The 27,719-nt window shown below is 30.8% G+C and overlaps 1 protein-coding gene across 2 annotated transcripts in view; it reads right to left on the minus strand.

The window, feature by feature from the left end:
• LOC118187893 (cytolytic toxin-alpha-like) overlaps window positions 1-25,452 on the minus strand; it is a 39,665-nt gene extending 14,213 nt beyond the window's left edge. The window contains exons 1-7 of one of the 2 annotated variants that reach the window (XM_035358184.2): window positions 25,306-25,452; window positions 22,044-22,170; window positions 18,354-18,557; window positions 15,749-15,971; window positions 11,224-11,458; window positions 5,279-5,402; window positions 2,459-2,644 (exon numbers count right to left, since the gene is read on the minus strand). In XM_035358184.2, coding sequence (XP_035214075.1) covers window positions 2,459-2,644; window positions 5,279-5,402; window positions 11,224-11,458; window positions 15,749-15,971; window positions 18,354-18,557; window positions 22,044-22,160 — 1,089 coding nt within the window. In that variant the 5' untranslated portion in view covers window positions 22,161-22,170; window positions 25,306-25,452. Of the gene's footprint in view, window positions 1-2,458; window positions 2,645-5,278; window positions 5,403-11,223; window positions 11,459-15,748; window positions 15,972-18,353; window positions 18,558-22,043; window positions 22,171-25,186 lie in introns of both variants that reach the window. The other variant, XM_035358185.2, reaches the window with a different exon arrangement.
• Window positions 25,453-27,719: the final 2,267 nt, after the last annotated feature.

Below are 27,719 nucleotides of genomic sequence, written 5' to 3' on the forward strand. Positions count from 1 at the left end.
TGTTATAGAACACTTTTTTAGGTAAAAATGTTGTACTGTGCCTTCTCATTCATTTCTTAATAAAAATAATAGCATTTAATAAAAAAAATGAAATTAACATGAAAAATTCGAATTTTTATTTGTCATTTTAAGTCTTAAGGGGTATCAGAAACCCCTATACCGACAATGTTAAATTGGCCATTTTCTATGTCCCTTTTCTCAAAATTTGCTGTAGATACAAGCTTGAAATTTTTTCTATAATTAAAGTATACCTATTTGATTATACTGAAATGAGCTTTTGAAACATTTTGAATTTTAGAGTAATTTACAGAATATTTCGTTAGGTATAGTAAAATTTAGCACTTTTCTCACACAAAAAAAAAAAAAAAATGTAAAATTTTTTTTTCTAAGTTTATCACAAAAAGCTCATTTCAGTAAATATTAGGAAAATTAGTAAATAAACCATAAAAATTTTAGATACCTGAGAGCAGTAGTTCCTGAGAAAAGGTACATCGAGTATAAAAAAATCACGTTTGGAGAAAAACGCGTTTTTATGTAAAAATACCCATTGATCAAAGCAGTCGATGACAAATTAAAACTAGATTTTTTACAGTTCTAATTTTCATAGAGATTAAAGAATGGTATTTTTATAAAGTTTTATATTATAAAAAATAATATATAAAGTTTTATATATGGTATTTTTATAAAGTGCAGAAAATTTGAAAGTGCAAAAATCCGAAATCACGATTTTTTGAAGATTTTGGGGTTCTAACACTCCTTAAAATATTTTTCAGTATATATAATTTTCATTTTTATTTTAATATTAAAAATAATTAGATCGGAGTTAAGAAGAAAGTAATACTAATTCAGAAGTCAAACAACAAAAAGTAATGTTTAACTACGTTAAATTCAATTTCATTATGAAGCTCTATTGACTGAAAATTATTAAAATTGTGAATTTTAAAATAATTAGTACCTTAAAATAATTTTTTTTAAATATGAAAGCTTTCAGATTTTATATTACGCCCAAAGGTACTTTTTTAACGCTTTGTGTGTTATCTTTATATATTAAATACCGTGTTCTGTTCTTCGCAGTTAAACCATAAAATTCAATTCAACAGCAGTATCGCAAAATAATTTAAAATGAGCATAGAGGTAGAGTTTCCAATACACAATCTCGGCGCTGAAATTTTTTTTTTTTTTTTTTTTTTTACAGTGTTGCCACTGTTCGTTTTGAAATCATTGAATTTCTTAATCAAAAACTCATAAATTCTTTACAAAATATTAAATAGATAAATTACACATTTTGGTATTTTCTGGTGTTTTCAGTTACTGAGTATTTTTGTGTATAACTTTGGGAATAAACGTGCCGAAAAACCAAAAGAGTTGACCAAAAATTTTGAATCTTTTTTACAACCTAAAGCAGTATATCTTCATAAGTTAAAATTCCAAACAAACGTTTCACAAAAATCGCCTTCCGAAACGAAAATAAAATATAAAATCTGAAAGCTTTCATAGATATTATATTACGCAAAAGGGGCGTTTTTTTAACGTTTTGTGTGTTACCTTTATTTATTAAATATCATGTTCTTTGCACTTAAACCATAAAATTCAGTTCAATAGCAATGTCGCAAAATAATTTTAAAATTATCCTATCTTTAGAATTTCCGATACACAGTTCCGCGCGTGCAGATAAAACGATTTTTTTCCCGTAGAGTGTTGCCATTGCTCGCTTTGAAATCCTTGAGTTTGTTAATCAAAAATTCGTTAAAGTTTTACAAAAAAGGAAATCGATAATAAAAAAAAATTCCAAATTTCAAATTTGGTCTTTCACATTTCAATATTCGTAGGAGGATTACGTCATTCAAAATTCGATGGCTCTATGTACCGTTGTTTTATCACAATGCGAGAAATATACCTATATTTATGCAGATTTTTCATCATTTAATTTCTTCAAATATAATGCAAGATTCTAAAATTTGGTGGCAACAGTTTGAAGAGTGAAACGGACATTTATAGTGATCCAACGCAAAATCGCAAAACGAAAACAATAGTCTTTCAGCGGCAAAGCTCCTTTGGACTAATAATAAAACAAAATCCTATTTCCAAATTCGGGCTTCCAGATACCCGTATGCGGAGGGAGACGAACGGTATGAAAAACTTGATGGCTCTAGGTACCGTTGTTTTATCACAATGCGAGAATCATACATACATTTATGCAGATTCCTCATTATTTAATTTGTTAAGTATAGTACAGGGTTCTATTATTTGGCGGCAACAATTTAAAAAGTGATTCGACGTCGATAGGGAATCAACACAATATGCCAAAATGAAATTAATAGCCCTTCTGTGCAAATTGCCCCTTTGGGCTAATAAAAGCTCAATTGGTTCACAATTTCGAATTTCGCTTAATGGTATTTATGATTATTTTTAAGATGATAATTATTACGTCTAAAAATTTACTACATTTTTTACTTACTATTTCTTTCTGCAACAGTCTAAATTTTCTGATATATTTTTGAGGCATGATGTATTCGCCATCCTTATAACTATTAAAAGCATCCTGGATTGGTTGAGTTGATGCCCCCTCAGCAATATCGAGATTGGCAATAGTTTTCAAGTAAACAGCGAAGATTTTATTGATCTTTTCAATGAAAGTTTCCATCTGAAAGTAAATGAGAAACTATTACTTTGAATTTGCTTTTGTGTGCAAAATTCAAACATGCAGTATTAATAGTTACTTGGATTTGTAAATAATAGTATTAATAATAATAAGTTTTTTTTTCCAGTTTTACAAACATTGAAAATTGAAATCCGGTTTTTATTTTCCTGCACTTTATGATCTCCCACATTTTCTGTAACAACTGGTCCTACAATTTGCTCACAGAAGTGCATTTTTTCACTGCATATATATATTTTTAACTAATAAAATTTCCTGCCTCATGCTTTCTTTAACCGTTGTACTTTCAAAAAAAAAATTTTATTGTTGTTGTTTTTAATAATAGAATTTGACTAAAGCAATACTTTTACAAAATTTTGTGTTTGGTAAGAAAATATAAAACGGAATGAAAGTAAAATTCATGTTTTTTGTGGAACACTTTTAAATGCTGGAAAAATGGATAGTTAAATATTTACCCTCTAATCGCATCAGCAAAATTTCCATCGCTAGATTCAGGTAGCAAGATGTATAAGATATTTCTCCCGCCTTCTTAGCATGCCTTCGTGGTGTAATGGTCAGCAAGCTCGGCGTGTATTCGAGAGGTCCGTGGTTCGAGCTCCCGACGAAGGCATTGCTCATTTTTTATGTGTTTTGCTTTTAAAAAATACGTATCGTCTGTGTGTACAGATGTTTTATTTTAAAGTTTTACTATTAAAGAGCTTTTGCGGTATTCGTTAATAATCAAATGAAATATGTTCCGAGTCACCAAATAATTATATCGGAGGTAACGCGTAAAATTTCTTCATCATTCAAGCACAAGAGTACTGCAATAAATGTCATCTAATTGTAAAGGAACAACACTGATTGAAGCAGCTTTTATTACAGCAGAAGCGCTTTTAACGATACAACACCATGCTTCTAGAGTTGAAACTAAATTAAAGGAAAGTACCGTAAACAAAAACAAAGACTAATAAATTTTAATTTTTCTGTCCACGGCATTTGTTTTGTTTATGTTTTTGTTATCAGTGTCACTTTTCTGAAAATGATCAGCCCAAGCCTACGCCATTCATGGTGACAAGCCCTTGTAAACTCTATAGCGATAAGCGATAAGCGACGGAGGACGTGGCACTGTCCCTTTACCATTTGGGTTAATCAGTACAGCACCACGTCCACCTTTATCTTACATTTCATATTACATTATATATTGTAAACTCTATAGCAGAAAACGGTGTAAACTCTATAGCAGAAAACGGTGTCCGCCGAAAACATCGCGGCAAAAACATCGCGAACGAAAACGTCGCGGAGAAAACAAAGCAAGGCGTAAACGTCGCGCTACAAAACATCGGGGAAGAAAACATCGCGAAGAGAAAACATCGTAGTTCTAAAACATCGTGGTACAAAACGTCGTCGTCGAAAATAAAGCGGTTCAAAAACTTCGCAATTTAAAAACATCGTCGTCGAAAATATCGTGGTAAAAAATAAAGTATCTGCAAATCATCGCATGACGATAGCATCGCAGACATGCTTTTTTCTGGCTTTAGTAAATGTAAATGGATATTCCCATAATGATTTGTGAGCGCAAGAAGGAAAGAAGGATAATTTTTACTTTCCCATTTTTTTATTAACTAATAAATTTTTGCTGAGAAAATAAGAAGGAAACTTAAGCATAGAAAATTATTGCAACTTATAGCACTTAATAGAATTTTAAACTGACATAGTTAACTAACAAAGGCCATTAATAAATCATTTTTATAAAGTTTTTACTAGTAATTTTTCATGAAAAGTATAATCTATAAGTTTCATTTAATTTTATATTCTTAAGTTTCCTTCTCATTTTTTCAGCAAAAATTTATTAGTTAATAAAAAAATAGGAAAGTAAGAATTATCCTTCTTTCTATCTTGCGCTCACAAATCATTATGGGAATATTCATTTACAGTTACTAAAGCCTGAAAAAAACATGTCTGCGATGTTATCGCCATGCGATGATTTGTAGATACTTCATTTTTTACCACGATATTTTCGACGACGATGTTTTTAAATTGCGAAGTTTTTGAACCGCTTTATTTTGGACGACGATATTTTGTACCACGATGTTTTAGAACTGCGATGTTTTCTCCCACGATGTTTTGCAGCACGACGTTTTCGCCTTGCGTTGTTTTCGTCCGCGATGTTCTCGGCTGTAACCCAGAAAACACTGTCATAAATTATTTTTATTCTGATATTAATAATTTTTGTTATTATTTATGTCTGTGTAATATTTAAGTAATTAAAAGTAAATTATTTTTTTGCTGTTATCTACGTCTGTGTGAAGTTTAAACAGCTACCTTCGAATGCATGGATAGGTGATTATTTTTAAAGCTATTATTGTAACTGGAGAGTTCTCAACGAATACAAAAAATATTGTTACTGTATATAACATAATATAAACAGTTATTTTAATAAAAAAAACTGTACTCAAATTAGAAAAATTCACTCAAAACTTGATTATAAATTAATGAATCTGAAGATATCATATCAAATAAGTTAAGCATTTATTATAAACTTTTTTTTCGTTTTTGTCTATTTATAGTAGATTTAACTTCCCACATGAAGGCATAATTTATGAATAACTAGATATCAAATTGAAATGTTTATCTTACCTTTTTTTGTATATTAGTAGGAATTACTGGTGGCAAATCCGACATCCAGACTCCCAAATTTTGCTTAGTTTCTCTCAGATCATCAAACTGTTCTTCTAAATCCTCTAATTCGTCTGCCAAAGCTCTATCATACAGAAAGTAAATTACAGTAAGACCCCGCTTAACGCGGGGGATACGTTCCATCAAAGTAGAGCGTAATGCGAAACAGCACTAAACAAGGCTATCTTTACATGTAAATATTGGGGTTGGGGGAAGATGGCTAGGAAATTGGTTAGGTATTAAATTTAAAAAGTATGTTTTTTTAATAAAAATAAAACCAAACATTTATTTTTTAAAGCCCAAATTAATACCACATTATTATTTCTTGCAAAAATAAAAACAAAATATAAATAACAAAACGAATATTCTTAAAAAAAAAAAAAATAAAATTCTCAGTCATATTTAGTTAGCCTTCCGCGTTTTCAGTGTTCTGCCTTTTTTTGACAAAAGCATCTAATGTTGTTTGCCTTTTTCTTTTGCGTTGTTCTCTTAAAAGTTCTTCATAAACGGATAAAGCATCTCTAACACCACGCCTTACTTTTGAGCTCCTGTCAAAATTCGGATCATTTTCAATGAATTGATCCATTATTTCAGTTATCGTAGACAAACTCCTTTTTACAAACGCCATCGAAAGTTCTTTTTGCTCTTCTTCTAAATCACTGCTGTCAACATTTCTGTTTTCTTCTTGTTCGGTTAATTCCTTGAGCTCATCATTAGAAAGACTAGCCGCTGCTTCTTGAATTATTTCTTCGACATCTTCCACATTTACCCCTTCAAAATATGTCTGTACAATACCGCACCAAACAAGAAATACAAGTACACTCTTTCGGATATGTATTTGAAACCTATCGCTGCATAATATTTCGGGGAATCCCCGTATGCTGCGAGCTATTTCGTGGAATCCCCGGGTTGAAATAAAAGAGAGCTAAACCGAAACAGCGCTAAACGAAACAGCGTTAAGCGGGGTCTTACTGTATATTAAAATATGGGTGTGATTTTTTATCAGTTATTTTTATTCTGAAGTTTATTCTTTTGAAAATATATGCATATTCTGTTTATCAGCGTGTTTTTAAAATTACAAGATATTCTCATTTTATTAGCTAGTCAACATTTCTCATTTTATTAACTAGTTAGCCCTTCTTCTTAATTATTTTCGGTCTTTTCTAGAAATACGAAAATTAAAAATACAAAGAGCTAACGAAAAGGGCAAATAAAATTTTATTGGCTGATATTATGAAAGTTTAAAGTCCTTAAATTTGTTTATTTGAAAAAAAAAAAAAAAAACAATAGTGTTTGGATATGTATTTAACATTTGCATTTTTTCTTTTTTTTTTTGCCTTATTTATTTTCTCAGTATTTAATTCTATATTATCAATAACACGATAGGCCCACCAGCGGCCGAGCGGTAAAGTCGCTGAACACTGGTAGTTCGGTCCGAGGTTCGAATCCTGCGAACGGGCTGGCTGCATGGGAGCTTTCGTGGTTTTCCCCATGTGTAACGTGTATACGAGCCAGTTTCCCTTAGAAAGTCCTCCGCGAAGGCATCCCTCCCCTTAGGCAGATAGCCCTCGAGGCTTAAAACTATACTTTTGTTACTGGCAATATGTTTTGTTTTAGTTTTGAATTTGTGTGAATGGCAACAATATTATATATTTTAATTTACCTTTATTCTTTTTTGGCGTGGAATAGTTTTCTTAACCGCACTGCATTGCAGTGCATTTTTCTGTTAAACAGTATTTCATTTTTTTAGAACAATTTATGTTTTTAGAAAGTTAATAAAGTTTGCCTACAAAGCTCATTCCTTTTAGTTCAAGGCGGCTAAATATTTACTATATATTTACTTCAACTCCATGGCAACTATATGCAGACTTTGATTCATGATTCGAAACATATATGTTTGCCGGTTTTTTTGTGTAAGAATATCTTGAATTTGAATAACTTTTTCGAATGACCGTTTACTATTTTCATCACATTTGTTCTCCAAAAATGGACGTCAGGTATTGTCCCCAATAATGATGCTCATGCCACAAACATAATTTGTAAAATTATAAATGCAAAGTAATTTTAAGTCTTAATTATCTGATTTATTTAATAACACTTAAGTGAAAATGTACTTTCACTTTTGTGAAATAAACGTAATTTGAAGCATCTAAACTTAAAGAACATCTCAAAAGTAATTTAAAAAAAAATTATGAATTATTCAAGAAATTGTAGTCCTATTTGTATTTGAAATGAAATAAACATTTCATATTTTATTTCAGGTTTTTAAAATTAAATATATATTCTCTAAATCAAAAGATCATATGTTTATTGTTTTTATACAATGTTTCTTCAAACAATTTTACATGACATTTACAAATTACAAACAAATAACGAAATGCAAAGAAAATACTTTACGATATTTTTTACACTTTTCAGAAAATATTCTTTGTCTAATTCTCAGCAGCATTTTGGGGATAAATATGCATTAAAGGATGGAGTTTCTTAACTTTAATTTTGCTTTATTCTTTATCTATGTATCTAAACAACTTTCATTATTAATATTGTTATGTGCGCACGGGTTCATAATAGATTAAATACACAAGTCCGATAAAAATTAATAAAATTTATCCTAATCCTAAGAAGTATAACAAAACCCTGGATTATTGCTCAAAGATATTCGTATGATATCTCAATATCAAGCAATATAAACAGTAGTTATATTTAAAAATACTAAAACGTTAAATTGAACGCAATCCAAAGCGCAGAGAAAGCTAATCGGTTCTCAAAATTACAGCACCTAATTAAACAAAAACTCACTAGAACAACTGAGCTGAGATGTTCTCTCTTTAACTTTTGTAGCTTTTTAAATCGGCCGCACGAAAGAGTTCTAGCAATTTCTGGAAAGCAAAACGCGTGGAATTACGGTCACAGTTAACATTGTAGCATTTGCATTTATTCAAATTAAATATCAATAACGGAGGTAAACTTTTATTTGTAAATGTTAAATGCACGTGCTCTTGTATTTTTACTTTTCCGACGTAGCTTTCTCTTAAATTCCGTCACGCGCTGCATTGCAGAGAAAATTAAACAAATTTAATTACTACTACAAAATCCGTAACAACGTAATTTCTCTGTTGCTTCATTAACTATATTTACACAGGACATTTGTAGACTATATTTTCGGGCGTAATTTGCTAAAAACTGCCATTAATTCAAATCTTCTATTATTCGAATTTTTTTCTACACCATTAGATGTTACCTTAAAGAAGTTGTATTGCCCTTTATTATTAACTTCCGAAATGCGGTACGTTATTAAAATATCTATTAAGAAAAATCTTATGATCAGCAAAATTATTTAGTCCTACAGTCAATTTTTTAATTCAATTATCTGGCATTCTTTATAATACTTCAAAATTAGTGTCACATAATAATTAGTACAAAAATTTCCAGATTACCTATTAAACACGTAAAAAGAATATAAAGCATATCTAATATACAGGACTGAATATTTTTTATTATTAAAATTCGTCAAAAATTTCGATCTTTACGTAATCGGATAGACCAAACCAAATGAAGATTATTGTAAATTTCTTAAATTATTTATTGAATTTGGGCGATTTTTTAAAAATTATTGGAGTTCTTTAATTGTTGTGCATTTACTGATAGATTTTTAGATCACAATATTTAATTCTCCACTAATTTGTTTTTTCATTTTAACTAGTGGAAAGATAGGATGTTTAATTGGAATAAAAATTTAAATCATTTGATTGTAAATTTACTGCATTGTCAAAATGTAAATTCACTTTTAAACAGAAGATGGCGTCACTAATATAACGTTGACACCATACGTTCAGAGTCGGTAATTTCCTTTCGTTGTTATATTTCTACATTCTACTGAATAAAAAGTAAAAAATAAAATATATAAAAAATCTTTTTAAATTACGTGTTTAAAACCGTATTTTTTAGTTTTCATGATATTCTTGATGATATGTAACTAAAAATAGAATCATGGGTGTCCTACAAACAAAATGAATAAGAATATCTACAGAATTTCGAGGAGCAATGGAAATAATTATGTGGAAATTATAAAACATGTAAATACAATTGCATTGATTTGAATTAAATTTCTCTCTTAAAGCTTTGATTTAGAATTCACTATTATTAGCAATATTGTGATTCCTTTTTACTTCCTTGTACGAAGTAAAAAGGAAGTATTGTAATCGCGAAAAGTTTCAGGCAGCATATTTCAACGAAAATATCCATTTTGACCGCTATCGAATGCAATTTAACGATGTTTTTGCGTGATATCTGTACGTAAGAACAGAATAAAAGAATCTTTTTCTCCAAAAAAATTACTGAATTCTGAAGAGAATTTTTCGTGGCGTCTGTACGAACGCATGTACGTACGTACGTATCTCGCATAACTCAAAAACGAGTAGCCTCAGAACGTTGAAATTTTGTATATAAGACTACTATAACATGCAGATGTGCACCTCATATTTTGTTTGCAATCAGCCGTGCCAAACGTATATAAATATATTTATAAATATATCCACTCTGTTACCCGGCTCAGTGATCTCAGTTTCTTTACTCTTATATGTTTGTAAATTGTACATTTTTTGCTTTAAAAATGATTGAATTATGTTGTTTTTAACTTCCGGTTAAGGGTTTTATGCCTTTAGTAAATCTGTATGCAATATTTTTAGAATTATCAACAATTTTAAATTTGTTTAAGTGCGGCTAAGCCTAATTTGATGGCGGCCATTGATGTTTACATTTGAAACAGGAGACTAGTGGATTTGTTGCCAATCTAGAGAAACTTAGCTTTGCAAAAACAAAGATAAAGCATTCATTTATTATTGCCAATTGAATCATGTTTAATCCTTTGTTGAAATTTTTCTAGGAAATAAGAGTTTAAGATTTACTTCGTAATTTTTAATACAGATATTTTGAGTTTTTACGTATTTTTGCCTTGTCGCGAAGTGAGAACTGAATTAATTGAATGAGAAATACTAAATCGTCTGTGAAAAACTGTTTCTTTTTTGTTTTGTTTTCTTAATTTCTTTTATACATCATTCTAGCTTTATTAGAGTATTTGAATAGAACATGTGGCAACGATTAGATAATTCTTTAAATGATATCAATTTTGTGCATTCTGAGTTATAATATGAACGAAATATAATACTGTTAAGTGAACCTAGCTCCAGAGTGTTGCTATGGCAAACAAATAGAGTGAATTTTAAAGAATGCATTTATTCTATTGTGGTCTATGCGCTGTCGGCGAAGTAGATTTAATTCAATCCAATAAATGTAAATGAAATGTAAGAAAAATGCGTATAATTTAATATTCCGTACAAGGAAGTCATGTTGTGTACACATCAGATATTTTTATCACAAATTACTGAGAATATTATGATAGCTAAGAAATTATTTTTTACTTCTCAGCACGTTTATTAAAATTGTGTACATTAAAACATTTTTATGCATATCCTTTGCTGCTAGAATTAGTTTTGCAGTTACTGGTTAGAAGTTGATTATTAATGAATGGGCTTTTGAAAAAATTAATAATATTATTAATAGCATTCAATTAATAATCTAACTGAACAAATTTTATTTATTTCTTAATTCACTGAATCATTGTACAAAACAAATCTGTAAAATTTCAATTTCCTCAGTTGATAAAATAGTATGAGTTTTTAATGTCACCGAACATTTTCCTCCCATGATTTCCTGTAAAAGGTAATTTCCATAATGTTGTAGTCCAATTGTGAAACATTTTTTGTCCTGGAATTGTGATAAAATATTGTCCTGAATTAGGGAAGTATGCGTCCTCCCAAACAATTATTTTCCTCTATTTCTTTTTAAATGTAATATTATATTGATAATAAAGGCAAAAATTTGAAAATAAAGTAACTGTTTCGTACCTGTTCTCATAATACACTGGAAGATCTTCTTGCAACGAACTTAATGGATAGAGTTCCATCCTCAGTGGATTGCCTAAGCCACCATTCACTTTCTTTACTTGATTAGGGAAATCATCGATGAGTTTCATTAAACCATCGATATCGTAAGATACTCCATGAATTGGAACGGAAGCGTAATAATTTATTTCCATCGAACTACTGTCTTGGGCGTCATTTTTCAATTTTTCTAGTTTGCCTGTTGTATTAAAAATAAAGTTAGATCAGTTGACGTTGCATTTTTTAGATATTGAAATAATTTTACAATTATTTATTAATAACTTAATTTTTGTTCGCCAATGACAGACGCATTAGACCCATTCTTTGCTTCCATGATTATTCACAAACATGTCACTAAGACAAACTACTCATAACATCTGCACTTGGATATGGGCACAACCACAGAATCGGCAGTAAAATATTTGATCTCAATGAAATAACTCTATAACTTTTACCATAAACTTAATAATTTTTGACTTTATTCTCCTGTTAATAGTCAGGCTTTTTTCCCGTCAATGAACTTTAGCCTTAAGAATCTGGTCAAGCTTTTATTCACAAAAAAACAGGCAAAAAGATTTATAAATATTGTAATATTTAATGCAAGACTATGTTCACTCTGCTGGGATAAATCCTAAAGTATGTCCTTTCGTGAAATTATTTTATCGTTTATGAATTAATTAAAATGCTTAAAAAATTGCTATAAATTACATTTAAAAGCATACATAGTGGCTGTTCCACTTTCACTTTGAAAGTCCTCAGAGAGACTATGCCTTTCCTTCGGCAGACAGCCTTCGTGTGCTTTGGCATAATCAATTAAACAAAAATCCAGACCATACTTGTTATTCGGTACCTGCCAAAGCATCACGAACAACAAACTATTAGCGCATCTTAACGAAAAAAATTATTTTTGTTTCGTTTTGTTCTTGCGCATATTGTTGACAGATGTATTCAGAATGTTATCAATTAGACTGTCATTCACTGGAACTTGTCTCTGCCTTCATATGAACTGTAATAAGTATGAAAGCAAAGTGATTAGGAACTATGCCACGTTGTCACTTATTCTGCAATTTTGCTGATCACAACATACGTTCTACTGTTTACAGGTGGACGCCATTCTTGGGACCAAAGTTAACATGAATCCCTATGCTTCCTTAAACCCTCTTCCCCAAAAACCCAAACAGAAAAAGAACAATTACAAGAAAAAGAAAAGAAATAAATAACTGAATAAAAATCTGCTCTTTATAGAAACATTTCGTGCGCTTTCTAGGATTGTCAAGTGCTTGCAAGTATTGTATCATGGGTGGTATGTTTGGTGATGTTAGAGCGGATTGCCTGATAAAATAAAAAAAAATAAAAAAAAAAAAACCCTTAAAAATGCTTCTTAGATAAGCAAAAGAAGAACAGGGAAAAAAAGAGATAGAAAGAGAAAGGAAAAGTATGACATTTTATGAATATCCGATTTTTAAAGCATGAAAAAGTGTAAAATATGTTTCCTTTTTTAATTTCAGACTCTATAGTGATGGATCGAAAACAATGTTTGCTTAAATCAATGGCGCAAACGAGGGTGAGCAAAATATGCATCGCAGAAGTCTCCAATTACCTATAGGCTCCTTAAATGATTTGCTGAGTACAGTTATATGTTTAAAATTTAAGCTAAAAAGAAAATAGGAGCTGATGATAATTTTTTCCATCGTTTTTTTTCAAGAAGCTGCTTCGAAAGATCCTAGAATTCCTTTTCGACTTTCACATTTTGGTACTTACTTATTACCCCGTCGTCGTCCGTTGAAACTGTCGCCAAGCAGCGCGATTTAGAGCTAATTATGGATAAACATACCAGCATAACATACTCATAACATCTACACTTTCGCTTGATGTCCCCCCTATTGATTCTTGATAAGCTACCTTTTGTTTTTATGAACAAGGCTATAAATTAACTTCTACTGCACAATTTTTAGCTTGCATTCTGGAAGCAAAAATGAGTTTGAGAACTATGGAATCTTATTTGAAACCGAAATCTAGCTCATTTACAGCAGGTCAAAAGAATTAACATCTGCTGAAAGGGGGGAATAGAGGGATATGGCTGACAAAACAGTAATGGATTGGAATTATCACCTGCAGGAAGATTTTACCCAAAGCATTCTAAACAAAGGTTTCAGTAAAATCGTGGGTCCTAACAAAATAATGGAAACCGACGAAAACCTTTTTACGAAGCGCAAAGGTAAAGCAAGTCGAATTCTTTCGCAAGAGTAGCTAGCTTGTGGATTGAGTACAGAGACTGACGATATTTTATAGGAAGAGTTACAAACAGAAGTGCGGCTTAGAATTTCGCATGAATGACTGGCGCTACTCTGGCGAAATCTCCGCCAACTTTCACAGTTTGATGACAGCCAACTTTCATGTTCAATGGCACAATACGTTCCCAGACTTTATGCCCTTAAAACATAATAAAATGGTCGGAGCGAGGGACCACAAAATATTTCGCATGAGGGCCCACGATTTCCAGTACGCTATTGGCTACCAGAAATTTAAAAAAGAAAAAAAAAAAAAAAAAAGGTATGCTTTACAAACGAAACTTTTTGTTCGTTAGTAGAACAATGTAATGACAAAAGAATATTAAAACAAGAATCTAAGATAGTGTTAAATCACGAAATAATAGAACAAAGAGAGAAATTAAATACAGAAATGATGAGCTGTTGCCTCGGTCAAGTTAGATCGTTATAACCTATTTCGGACAGTTAAGCAGGACATTTATTATGTCAGAATCTTCAATAATTATTGATTTTAGGAGAGATAGTTTAATGGAAAATATTCATGTTGTAGTCGAAAATACTGTGAAAAATACTCATCTAGTGAACTCATTCCTCTGTAAAATACTGCACTCATCTAGTCAATTCATTCCTCTATAAAATACTGCTCCAGGAAGAAATTATTAATGGTGTTTATTTATTTGGTCTGCTGCTGGAGCCTGTTACTTCAGTTAGAATAAAAAGGTTTCGGTGCAAATAGTTTTAAATTAGCAGAATCATTACGACTTGATAGAGATATTTGTTGCAAATCGTATGGAAACTTATTCAGTGAAATAAATTCTCAGATAAATTTAAAAACTGCGCAGAATTTTACTCTGCAGAACAACTTCATAAAAAGAAAGTTATTACGTATAACAAAATTACAATGAAATAAACAATATTTCTTAATACAAATATTAATTATCCTAATAAATAAATTAACCAACTTCCCTTTGCAAAATCTTAAGAACTCAAATGGTATAAAGGAGGTTAAGAACTTTGTTTCCTAAAAAAAATCACTCAAAACTTTTCAATATCTTAAAAACAGTGAAATGAACAATAAATAACATAAAAGAATACAAAAAATTCTGAAAAGCAAAGTATAATTAATGATATTTTATCTTATATTTTCACACTGAAATAAGCTATATCCCTTAATACAAATATTAATTATCCTAATAAAAAAATTAACCAACTTTCCGTTGAAGAAAAAAATTATGCAAAACTTTTCAATATCTTACAAACAGTGAAATAAGCAAAAAATAACATGAAAGCAACTCAAAAAACATAAAATTTCGCGCAGAATTTTACTCTCAAGAACAACTTTTCCAAAAAAAAATCAATAAAAATGGATTATATATATATATAAATGACAATGAAATATGCAATCTCTTAAAAACAGTGACATAAGAAATACGATGATAAATTGTTGCCAAACCCATATTTCTAAAAGAATGAAACTATTCAAAATGATGCGATTTCATCCAAAATTTATCAACAACAATAAGACAGGAAAATTGTTGCCAAAATCACATTTTTAAAGATGTGAGATGTGAGAAGTGTACTCGGAAGCTTCATGTAAGATCTCGCTTTCCTATAGCCCATTATGTCTCAAAATGACGCGATTTCGTCACAAAACATAAAATAAAAAAAAAATCGAATTCGAATTTCGAAAAAATCGCTTCGAGGTGCACTGGCTCTTGTCTAGATCCACCTATGTACCAAATTTCGTAGCCGTGGGTCTATTAGCTTACGCACAGCGCGAACGAAAAACACACACACAGACAGACTCTTTCTTTTATGATATGTAGAGATATCATAAATGCTTAAATTACTTGGATATTAAACTGAAATCTGTTTGACAAGAAAAGATTGTTATTTTTAATAATCCTGTAAATTTTACATTTTTTAATTTTCCGAATATTTTTTTGAATTATTTGGAATATTAATGGTTAATTCGTCGAAGATGCAATTATATACATTTTTTATTTATACATTAAATGCACATACGTTCAGCACCATCTAAAAAGATAATTCTTTGTGTGGTGCTGCCATCTATCGATAACCTTGAAAACTTTTCTTTTTCGGATTTTCAGCGAAACACAGGAAATGGCACAATCACTATTTGCCTAAAGGGGTTAAATATTATTATTCTCTAAAGAACATTATTATGTAGATGTAAATATATATAAGTGTGCAATAACCTTTCACATCTAATGTAAAAGATCCTCCTTTAGTTTTCACTCCTCCATTAATAGCTCCTTTAATCCGCTCTAAGTCGTAACTGTTTGAACTACTGATGCGTATCGAGGCCACCAAATCCCCGCCATAAGTGATGCTTCGGCAATAATGCGTGCCTAAATATTTCTTGTTCATTAAACTCCACCCGGCATTTGGCTTCAATGAAGTAGGTATAGTCTGCGTAACCTGCATTGCAAATACAGTTTAAAATAAAAGTGGCAAGATATATAGTTCTGTAGAATAGTACATTAGTTTATAGTTTCAGCATTAATAACGCATTGACATTTTTTAACTATGATTTAACTTTAATTAAATTTAAAAAATATATGAACAGAAAAAGAAAGATTCGAACTTTGATAATTGAAGATAAAAGAAATAAGAAGTTTATGTAACTGAATGTTCATCTATTGAAGAAAAATAACACTAATTACGAATTCAGTTTGATTTATTGAGCATTTTAACTTAATAGGAGATTTAATAGTCAAACTTTTACTGCATACGATTCTAATTGTATTGCTTATTGACTCTCACATCTTTAGATCCACAATAAGAGAAAAGTTTCTATTTCTAAGAGCATCAAATGAATGAATGAAATTGAACAGTATAAAATATATGTTGCAATTTTTTTAATAATTAGCTTCGATTTATTAATAGCAATAATTAAATTAGCAATATGAAAAAATTAATTGCATCAAAATAATTAGTATTTCGGAAATATCTGTGACTCTAAATACTCTCAAATCTAAGACTCACTCTATTTCTAGTGACCTTTCTATGCGAAAAAAAAAAGAATCTTTGATTCAAAATAATGTGTATTTTAAATATTTACTATGAAAATATTTTATATTTATGATAAAATGTAAAATTGTTAAAAAATGAATGAAACTATTTATCTAAAAAAATATCAAGTTCTTTCTTAAAGCTTATATTTTTCTGACCTCATTGAGTTTCTAAATATCAAAAACTAATGTGAAACCTAGCAAGAGTTATATAAATGTTTAAAATACATATCTATCTCTGTACATATATGCAATTCAGATTCTTTTTATCTCTTTATATTTCTCTGACTAAATAACGGAAATGTATTCATTCAAATAAAGCAGTAATCAAATAGATAAAAGTTTCACTACAACATTAAAATTTGTTCATGAACTTTTTTATCTGTTGGTGTGAAATAGAACAATTACAGGGGAAAAAGTCTCTTCTGGATTCTTAGTTCCTGTTTTTCTCTTTACACTATGTAACCTATTTCTTTAATCTTTTCTCAATCATACAAATCTAAATAGGCCGATATCAACTTAATGCAAATTTTGTGATATTTGTGCAACGTAAAATTAGATAAGTGTCTTCTACAAAAATGAAATTTCAAGTAATTCTAGTAATTTTTTATAAATTGAAAAAGTACATTCAAAATATTTGTATGAAGACTTTATATATTGAAGAAAATTCTTTTATCTATGTTAGAAATAATCAATAATATTCTGTACTAATTATAGATTAGGATTAGGATTAGATATTAAATCAGAGCATTTTTATGAGGAATTTGTAAGCTCTGAAAATATCCTGAATATATATAAAAAATAAATTTCTAAATTAGTTAAATTTCAAAATGTTATATTCCGAAATACAATTCGAGGAAAATCTGAGAAATATTTCTCAAAAAGGTATTAATTCAGTGTTTAAAAATTCCACCAAAACGTCCCTTTTGAAATAGAGTTGCTAAAGAAATTTTGTGCAACTTTATGCTTAAAACCATTTAGACATGAAATAAGAAAAAGGTGTGTGATTTGATTTTGTGATATTCAGGTCTTAATTTCTAAATTAATTGTATCAGAGCCCTAAAGAAGGCCCTCGGAAAATGTGAACAAAAATAAAATTTTGAATAAATAATAATTTTAACTAAATAAAACATAAAAAGATAAATAGAAATGTAAAAAAGTAAATTAAATTCATGATAAATAATTAAATAATAAACTGATATTTTTCCAAAATAATATTTTTGAGTCTCCACCTGGAAGTATAATTTCACTTAAATTTTTATAAAATATTTTAGTTCGGCTATAAAGGGCTCTGACTGAATTTAAACCCCGTTTTTTTACAAAAAAAAAAAAAATAATAATAAGTTTTCTTGAAATTAAAATTCGCTTAAAACATTTTGGGGAAAAAAAGTTATATTGAGAGAATTTACATTCCGCTTTCAAGGTGACCTAACAGAAGATCGTATTGTTATCAGTTGTTAATACATTTGCTCTCGATATAATAAACGTCCAATCTGTATTATTAATATTGTAAATGTTATTGTTGTTGCATTATTACTATTTTTCTTGCTGTTGTTATTATTTTTGTTTTTATTGCTATTCTTGTTATAGTTATTATCATCAGCCTCCTCCTGATCACCATCATCAACATCATCACTATTATTATTATTATTATTATTATTATTATTATTATTATTACTATTATTATTATTATTTACAATGCATAAAATATGGGTAGCATCTTCATAACGAAGTCTGAAGCTATTTCAAAGCAGGCAAATATTCGTGGTTAATTCAAAGGTTCACTTACCGTTTCAAAATGCACTTTAACTAATATTTCGATTCCATTGCTCTTCGAAGAACTATCTTTGAGATAATTTCCTTCCCCGCCGATGTCTACTATTCCGCCTTTAATTTTTAGAGAAAGTTTTCCGCTGATATCCAGAAAATCTTTTATTTCTCCTGCGTTTTCTACCATCTTATATTGAGAGTCGGTGAAATAATGCTCAATTTTCTGAAAGAAGAAGTCATCTTCTGAGAAAAAATTCTAAACTCACGTCGCATGAATGAAATTTCAGAAAATATTTGCTATATTTTCCTTGTCGTAAAGTTTCATTATTAGAGGAGACAAGGCTTTTGAGTCCTCAGCAAAAATAGCATGAAAATTGATTATCAGATTTTTGCAATCTGATAAAATATTTAATAGTACATATTTTCGCAAAAACTGACAGCACATAATCATTTTCAGCCATTTTGGTTTGTAACGTTATTATCTGAAACTAACCAGTTATTTATAATTGCAGCCTTTATTAAAACTTCTCCTTTCCGTTTCCTCACCAGGAGGCAAATCAGTTCAGAGAGAATTTAAAATGAGGTTTTTAGATTATAAGACAGAGCGTGTTTCAGCCTTTCGAGGCCACGTTACTTTAGTTTTGCCGTCTCTGATAAATTTGCCGTTCGCTGCTGATATTTGATAATTAACCTGTTGTATCATAAATTATAATACGACGTTTAGCTTAAGAGAGCTTCTCCTGATGCATGCGCCGTTCGCGTTTATCCTCGCGATGATGAATGATGACGTAACTGTTTATTACGTATGTATGTTATATGTATATCATTCTTACTTCTTCGCCCTTTTTCTCTGCTGTATGCAACTATGTTTAAGTTAATCTCTGTCATTAAAAATGTTCATTGATATTACAATCTATTTAGGCTCATTTATTTCTTCATAACCAGTTACCTATCAAACTGATTATTCGAATATCAGTTACATAGTTAGGTTTAAATTTAGTGAACCAGCTTAGATTTAAATTCAACTGAAGTCTTTGGCTGCTGGTCTTCGTTTTAAATTTGAATTTGACTGTTGTTTTAGTTGCACCGCTACAAGTGGTAGCTGATATTGTTAGTACTAGTGGTAGCTGATATTGTTAGTACTAGTGGTAGCTGATACTGTTAGTATATAAAATTAGGATTTTATATTACGCCCAAAAGGGGCGTTTTGTTAACATTTTATGTGTTACCTTTATTTATTAAATATCATGTTCTCTGCACTTAAACCATAAAATTCATTTCAATAGCAATATCACAAAATATTTAAAAAGAACATATCTTTAGAATTTTCGATACGCAATCTCGCGCGCTGGAGAAAAAAATGCTTTTTTTTTTTTTTTTTTTTTTTTTTTTTTTTTTCTCTCTCTTACAGTGTCGCCATTGCTCGCTTTGAAACCGTTCCGTTTGTTACTCAAAAGTTTATTAAAGTTTTACAAAATATGAAATAGATAATGAAAGAAATTCCAAATTTGGGTTTGAAGACGCCCATATTCGAATGGAGGACTATGTTATTCAAAATTTGATGTCTCTAGGTACCGCTGTTTCTTCGCAATGCGAGAAAGATACATACATTTATGCAGATTCTTCATTACTTAATTTCGTTAAATATTATGCAGGGCTGTAATATTTGGTAGCAACAATTTGAAAAGGTATTATAATGGACGAAGCAAAATGCCAAAACGAAATTAATAGCCCTTATGGGGAAAAATAGTAGTTGTTTTAACCTTTTCAATACTTTGCAATTAATTTCAGACGCAGCGATAATTCGTTAAACGTCTATAGGGTTTGAAATTAGGGTTATGCTTCCATAGCAAGCCAGACCCTATAGATTTAGTATGAGAAATGGTTTTTATAGCAAATTTAGCTTTCTTAAAAGCAAATATAATAATGGAAAAGTTTTCTATTATATGCAATCTCTCGAATATCTACTATTTTAAAATATGATATTTGTTACAATAATTTAAATTATGTAGGAAATTAGTTTTGTGTACTTCTATCCAAAATGCATATTTGTTTTTTAAGACTTTGCGAAAGAAAGTTTACACCACTCTTCTATTAATATACGATCCTAGAGATTAAGAATCTCCATAAACATGATCCATGTAATGAGAACATGTTTTTTTATTATATATTGCAGATATTTTTACATGAAAAAAGTCTTATATAATAACGTAAATTTCAATTCATATGATGGATGTAAATGATAACTGATGGAATATAGTGTGCTTGAATGGTTTGTTATTGCCATATTTGCAATGAAAACAAAAGACGCTCCTTTTGCGAATCAAGAAGAGAAGTCTAACATAATACGCCAATAAAACTGTATCAGAAATTATATGAATGAAAGATATTAAAAATTGCTGTTAGCTGTTACATTTTCCTTAAGATTCTGTCATCATATTTTTATTGGTGCTAATACATGCTTTTGATTGATTTTATTAAAAGAAACGAAAAATACTTCCTAATATAAATCAAAAATAAGGAATAAGCATTTCGATCCATAAGCTGAAGCCAGCCTGATTGTTGCTTAACGCAAGCGATCAAAGAGTGGAGCCAGACTTCCGACTCCCAGCTGAAGACGCAAATCAAAACACAGACTTTATAGTAAAGTCTAAAACAAATGACGAACGATCTCGTCGACTAGACGCCCAATAAAACGCCCTTTACGCTTTAGCAACAGTCCTGAATATTTTACCTGAACACTGCTATGGGATATGTTTAACTCCATCTGTGTATATTTATTTATTAGATTTAATACTTTTTAACGCTAATGTTGTTTAGTTTACACTAAATTACTCCACTACCAGAATCTCTTAAATTCTACTGATAAGAAAATAATGTAGTGACAACTTTTTTTTTTCTTTTCTTTTCTAACAGATTTGCTGAAATGTAACATCAATAAAAAATGTTGTTACAGTTAGCGTTCCGTTATTTTTGCTCCGATTCTTAATTCTTCCTCTAACGTCTGTAACGTCCATACACTTTTTTCTCCTATTTATATTTCTCGTGGGCCTCCCAAATGGCAAAGTGGTTAGTGACTCTTAGTGCCGTACCAAAGGCTCGAATCCCGGAGAAGACATGGATGTAATTTGTCCGTCCGTTCATAGGAGGCACCTGTTAGGCGTCTCCATAATAAAGCGACCACCGCTTCCGGCCTTAGTAGTGGCCAACACCTGTAATGGCTAGTGCCTGCCGTTAAGGAAAAAAATTCATATTTCTTGATGAAATTTTGGTTTATGCTGATGGTTTATGGTATCAGTTTTCCACTCTTTCACAATAAACAAACTTAATCTTTTTAGACAAGGCCCGGTTCATCGGGGATTGACTGTACTTGCTGTAGACTAAAGTTTCCTCAATTTCAGAAAATGAGTGCTAGTAACCATTTGTGAACGTGTTATCAAGCGTTATCAACATTCTGCAACTGAACTTAGTGAATTTAAAAAAAAAAAAAAAAAAAAAAAAATATTCATACCATTTATGAAAGGATGTGCAATTTCTTAATCATTTTCAAATACCAACACAAAGGTTAAAAATATTTTATGTCTTGCAAAATTGTTTTTAAATGAGCGAGCTATTGCTTAGTAAATACAGTCTTTCAATGAATTTATCAAAGTAAAAACAGAGCTGCAATTTAAATTTTAAATAATGTATTTTAAATATAGCAACTTACAATAGAGTTTTCTGCAACAGATGTGGGGTATATCTGAAGACCAGGTTTTTCTTTTCCCAGATCATATGTTTGGCCAAGCATCATGGGTAAAACGTACATCATTATTGCAGAAGCCATCTCCTCAGTTCTAGATGAATGAAATTTAACTCATTATAAACAATAGTTTATTCTTTTCTCATCTTTACTTATAAAAATTTAATTAATAATTACGCTCATGGCAACCTGAATTCATTCACGTTATAAGGTATTTCTCCTGCCTGCTCAGCATGCTTTCGTGGTGTAGTGGCCAGCATACTCGGCGCGTGTCTGAGAGGTCCGTGGTTCGAGTCCACCGTAAAGACATTTTTTTTAAGCAGGAGCGATGAAAAAGGAGCAATGTCTTCGCCGTGACTCGAACCACGGATACCTCGAATACTTTCCGAGTTTGCTGACCACTACACCATGAAGGCATGCCAAGAAGGCGAGAGAAATTACTTATAAGATTATTTGCAGATTTGAATTTTATCCTTTCTAACAATGAAGCAGAATAAAAAAAAATATTTACAGCGATCTTATTTCTGCACTGTATGATCATTGAAAGTCTGATTGGCAAAAGGTATGAAACAGAATACGATGAGTGTGATCATTGAAAGTCCGAATGGCAAAAGCTATGAATTGGAATGAGATCTGAGGCAGCTTTAGCCTTACTGTTGGTGATTAATAATCATCTCAAATACCAGCGCTCCCATTCCTATACCATATGTAAACGGAAGTCATTTTTACGTGTCTGTGGACGTCTACCATTTCTGTGTTTCACAAGCTAATTGAGAATCTCATTTATAATCTCCTGGTGATCAAGAAGGATGTCCTGGAGGTCACTCTTTCTTTCGGTGCAGAAGCATGTGCTGGCGGTCAATCTACTAGCGGTCAAGGTATTTTGAGAATCTCATTTACCTTTATAATCTCCTGGCGGTGATTGACTGGATAATGCACATCACTCATTGACTAATAACGTTAATACTTTGGTCTCCCATATAGAAGATCTCCTTGTAAAAGTTGAGAAAATACATGAAGTGAAAATGAACTGGGTGGTGGCCCATATTGGTGTAATAGGCAAAGAAAGGGCCGGCATGCTGGCCAAAGAGACTTCTATGGGTAGTGCCGGGGATGCGTTCGATATTCAGGCATCAAAAAGGATTGTTATTGACAAAAATCACGGATTTCTGTTTTTGATTGCTGGAAAGAGAAAACAGAAAAGTTTATTTGTTGAACTTTGAACTTTCTAAAGATATGAGAATTATATGCAATTTTGATTACAGTTAAATTATGACTGGACACCAGAGCTTCTCGTCGTAGCTCAAAACATTTACTTTGCAAAGTAATAGTCGTTATAGTTTTTGTAGTGCTGAAGGCAATGCACGACATTATGTCAAAGATTGCATATTATTGAGACATGTTAGGGGAAAACATGCCACCATAAAGGAATTCCATTGCCGCAGGTGTGTGTGTGTGTGATTATGGCAAAACCTCAAGGGCTATCTGCCTAAGGGATGGGATGCCTTCGTGGAGGACTTTCTAAGGGAAACTGGCTCGTATACACGTTACACATGGGGAAAACCACGAAAACGCCCCTGCAGCCAGCCTGTTCGCGGGATTCGAACCTCGGACCGAACTACCAGTGTTCAGCGACTTTACCGCTTGGCCGCTGGTGGGCCCCATTGCCGCAAGAAAAAGTCGTCTTCACCAGAATGTAAATCAATTTGAAATTAAAAACCAAGCGAAACTGCAATTTAAAAAGAGTATTATGGCAACCAGTCATCATTTATTAGGCTACCGCTCATCAGTTTATTAGGCTCATTAGCTGTTTTTAGGCTAACAAAATCAAAACTCAGTACTGAAATACAATATTTATAAAATAGCCAAACAGTGTTTTCAAACATTCTGAGATGTTGCTATAGAAAAAAAAGCACCTTTTATTTGCACATTTATATCTACATTGCAACATCTTGCAATTATGACGCCAGATATTCTCTTGTAACACATAAGATCTAAAGAATTTCCAAAATTTTATTTCTTGAAAGTCTTCAAACTTAAAATGCAAATAAAGAATATTAATAATAATAAATTAGTTATCATAATATGTATTATCGTTTGATTTTCATTAATCCACAATTTTTGAATACGTATTGTGAGTTCATTTTCTTTGCATCACGAAAATTTTTAAATTAATATTTATATTAATGAGTTTTTTTAAAACCTAGGATACCACATTTATTTGGGTATAATGAACATTCAACCTGAATTAAAGCTATGAGACAAAACAGTGCGTTACATTTCATAATTATGAGGGTAAACAATTAAGGGGTAGCTTTCATTAAAAATGGGTACCTTTTTAAGAGACCGACGGGAAAATAATGTTTGATAACATTTCGCTATCGTGTAATCTTTCATTAAAGTTTCCGAATTAAAACTAAGACCGTTAATAGATATCTTTTTAAAATAAGGAAATCATATGAAATTTATTCGAACTTTCGCATATTCTTTTATAAGAAAAGTATGCACTTAAGTAATACTAATTTTATTTTGTGTAACAAGAAGGTAAAATGAGAAAAAATAAATTTTGTCAATTAATTAGGTTTCGTAAATAATATTATTATTCCTTCTCAAATTTAACAAAGTATTCCAGTAAAATATATTCATTTTGAAAAGTCGGAACTAGAAAATTGTTAAAAGGAAAGAAAATTGTTAAAATTTAGAACTAAATCACATTAAAAAATACTCTCTGTTTATAAGTGTCCTTTCGAACCAGTTTAACGAGCTATAATCACAAGTATTTTTAGAGTGTAATTCATACTACGAGCGACCCCCAGCAATGTTTAGCGACGAAATTCCAAAACAGTGCGTTTAGTAAGCCATTTCTGAAGTTTGTGAATTTTCTGCAAATCATCAGAATATTGAATCAAATTTTTAAAATTAGCTTCACTTCTTGAAAAGGAAGGATGCTTCACGGATGTAACGCCGTCAAAATCGATGAAATTTTCTCTTAATTAATCCTAGTCTGAGTTGTCTAATTTTAGTTTTTAAAGCACTAATTCATCAAATGAGAAACGGAGTTAGGTTTTAAAACATTAATAGCATTGATAGGATTATTAACAAAATCTTACCTTTAAGTCAACAGTAGTGCCTTTTTGTATTTGATGTTAATAAATATGAATTAAAGTACATTAAATATGAAGTATATTTTTAATGCATCTTTTAACTGCCATGAGAAAATATTACTTACTGTATATAATCTGAAACTGCTGGGCAATCTCCTTATTCAGTCTTTACGACCTGTAAAAGCTGCCATTTTCCTCTCCGTCATAATCAATTAAGCGTGGGAAAAGAACATGTGCTAGCTTATGAATTTATTTCTATCATGTGTGTTTTGTAGCAGTGATATAAATTCATAAACCGATGCTGATTGTGCAAGATTTAGAATACTGTTTTTAAAATTACCCTCAAAAATACATTAATCTGAAAACCTTTTAACCCCAAAGGGACGGTATAAAGGGGGGTAATCAGAAGGGTTGTTAGTTTCGAAACGGCACTTTGAGTTGTTTCACTATAAATGTCCGTTTCACTTTTTAAATTGTTGCCACCAAATATTATCGTCCTGTTTATATTTAAAGAAATTAATTAGTGAAGATCCTGTATGAATTTATGTATGTTTCTCGCACTGTGAAAAAACCACGATACCTAGAGCTATCAAATTTTGAATAACGTAATAAATTTGAACATGGGCACCTGGAACTGCTGAACTTCGAATTTGTTTTATTATCTATTTTATATTTTGTAAAACTTAAACGAATTTTTGATTAACAGACTCAACCATTTCAAACTGAGCAATGGCAACACTGTACGGAAAGTAGCATTTTTATCTCCAGCGAGTGAGACCGTCTATCGGAAATTGCTGCTTTTAAATATTTTGTGATATTGCCGTTGAACTGAATTTTATGTGGTTTAAGTGCGAATAAAATGATATTTAATAAATAAAGGTAACATAAAAAACGTTTAAAAAACGCCCCTTTGGGCGTAATATAATATCTGACAGTTTTAATTTTCTTTGGGTGGGGAGGGAGGGTTATATATTCTTGATCTTTGTCCAAATAAAAATTCATTTAAATTAATTAAAAAAAAAAGAAGAAGTCATAGAAAATTACAAATAAATTTAAATATATTTTTCTTTCTTTCTTTTTCCTTGCGTGTATGTGTATGCGCATGTTTTGGCAGTTTTTAGCTTATTTAGCTCTGAGTTAATTGCATGAAATTTACGGAGCAATATTTTTTAATATAAATCCTGAGACTACGGAAGAACAATATCAATCCCGTTCATGTTTTTAAAAGGCAGTTTTTATCTATTTTACCCTAAAACTCATCTTAATGTAACTTCGCTTAACTGAATGACTATTTCCTTGGAATAACATACCGATATATTCTTAATTTATGGCAACCCATTTTCCTTTCCCTTTCACTGTGTACAAACGGAAAAAAAAGAGCTCCATTCATTCTTTGAAATAATTTTAACAAAAAGCATCTGATGTTATTATTACTAGAGCTTACAACCAGAACTGTAGCTAGGGTTTTCAGTGCCCGAGGACAACTGAAGAACTCGGGCCCCCCTTTTGCTTGCCAGGAGTGGGAAACATCATTCTAACAATTCTTAACAACAGTTTGACGCCAACTGGAATCTGCCCCCTTGATCCCCTCTAGCTGCGCCCCTCCTTACAACAAATATATCAAAATTCAAAACGCGCCGATATATAAATTTGCTATATCTACTTTAAGGTGATGTTAAAACTTTCATAGGTTGTAATTCAAACGTTTTCATCAATTTATAGAAATTACTAAATATACAAATTTTAAAAGCAAATCAAAAAGTAGCTGCGAATTTTATTTGGATTGAACCTAAATTTCGAACTGTGAGAGACGGAATCAAATAAGTTTAATAACAAAAGAGATATGCACCAAATTCATTCAACATTGAAGAAAAAACTTTGAGAGCTAATTTTCAAAAACTGCTCTTGCGATGGCATAATTTGAGTCCTAGAATCGAAATATGGAAAAAAATAAGTATGTCATTTCAGAAAACGTCCTATTTTTTGTGCCAGTATACCTATATTAGAACAAATCTATATCGAAACTTAACATATATCCTTAAATCCGCGCTTTCGAAACATGAAAAACGCAAGTTAAAATTTCGTAAATCGACCCTAACGGGAGATATAGAACTGTCCAATTTCTTTTGCGTAAGGTGTACTTTTTTTTTTAATTAACAAAACCTCATAGATTAAAGTATAAAAGCCAAATGAACCTAAAAAGAATTTCACTCATTATTTCAGATAATATAGCTATGTAGATGCCTTACAACTTGCTTGTGTCGAATGAAAAGAGAGTGACAGCACAAAGCAGATACTTAAATGATCGCAATGCCTACTGTTACCTAACAATTTTGTAGCTATTTAAGGATTAAATTGTTAAGTTACCACTATTTATCTGAAAAACGTGTCATCGTATGTGGTTTCTAATCCAGTTGCATGAGTTAAGCAGAGCTCTACAATATGTCAAAATCATTCACTGATAAGTCTTACAGAGTAAAAGTAAACAAGGTCATTTGACTTTCAGCTTTATTTTGCCAGATGCTCAGTGGTTTTGCAT

Source organism: Stegodyphus dumicola, chromosome 10, assembly GCF_044657685.1.
Source record: "Stegodyphus dumicola isolate Sdum_Otavi_A_Nest chromosome 10, ASM4465768v1".
Lineage (NCBI taxonomy): Eukaryota > Metazoa > Arthropoda > Arachnida > Araneae > Eresidae > Stegodyphus > Stegodyphus dumicola.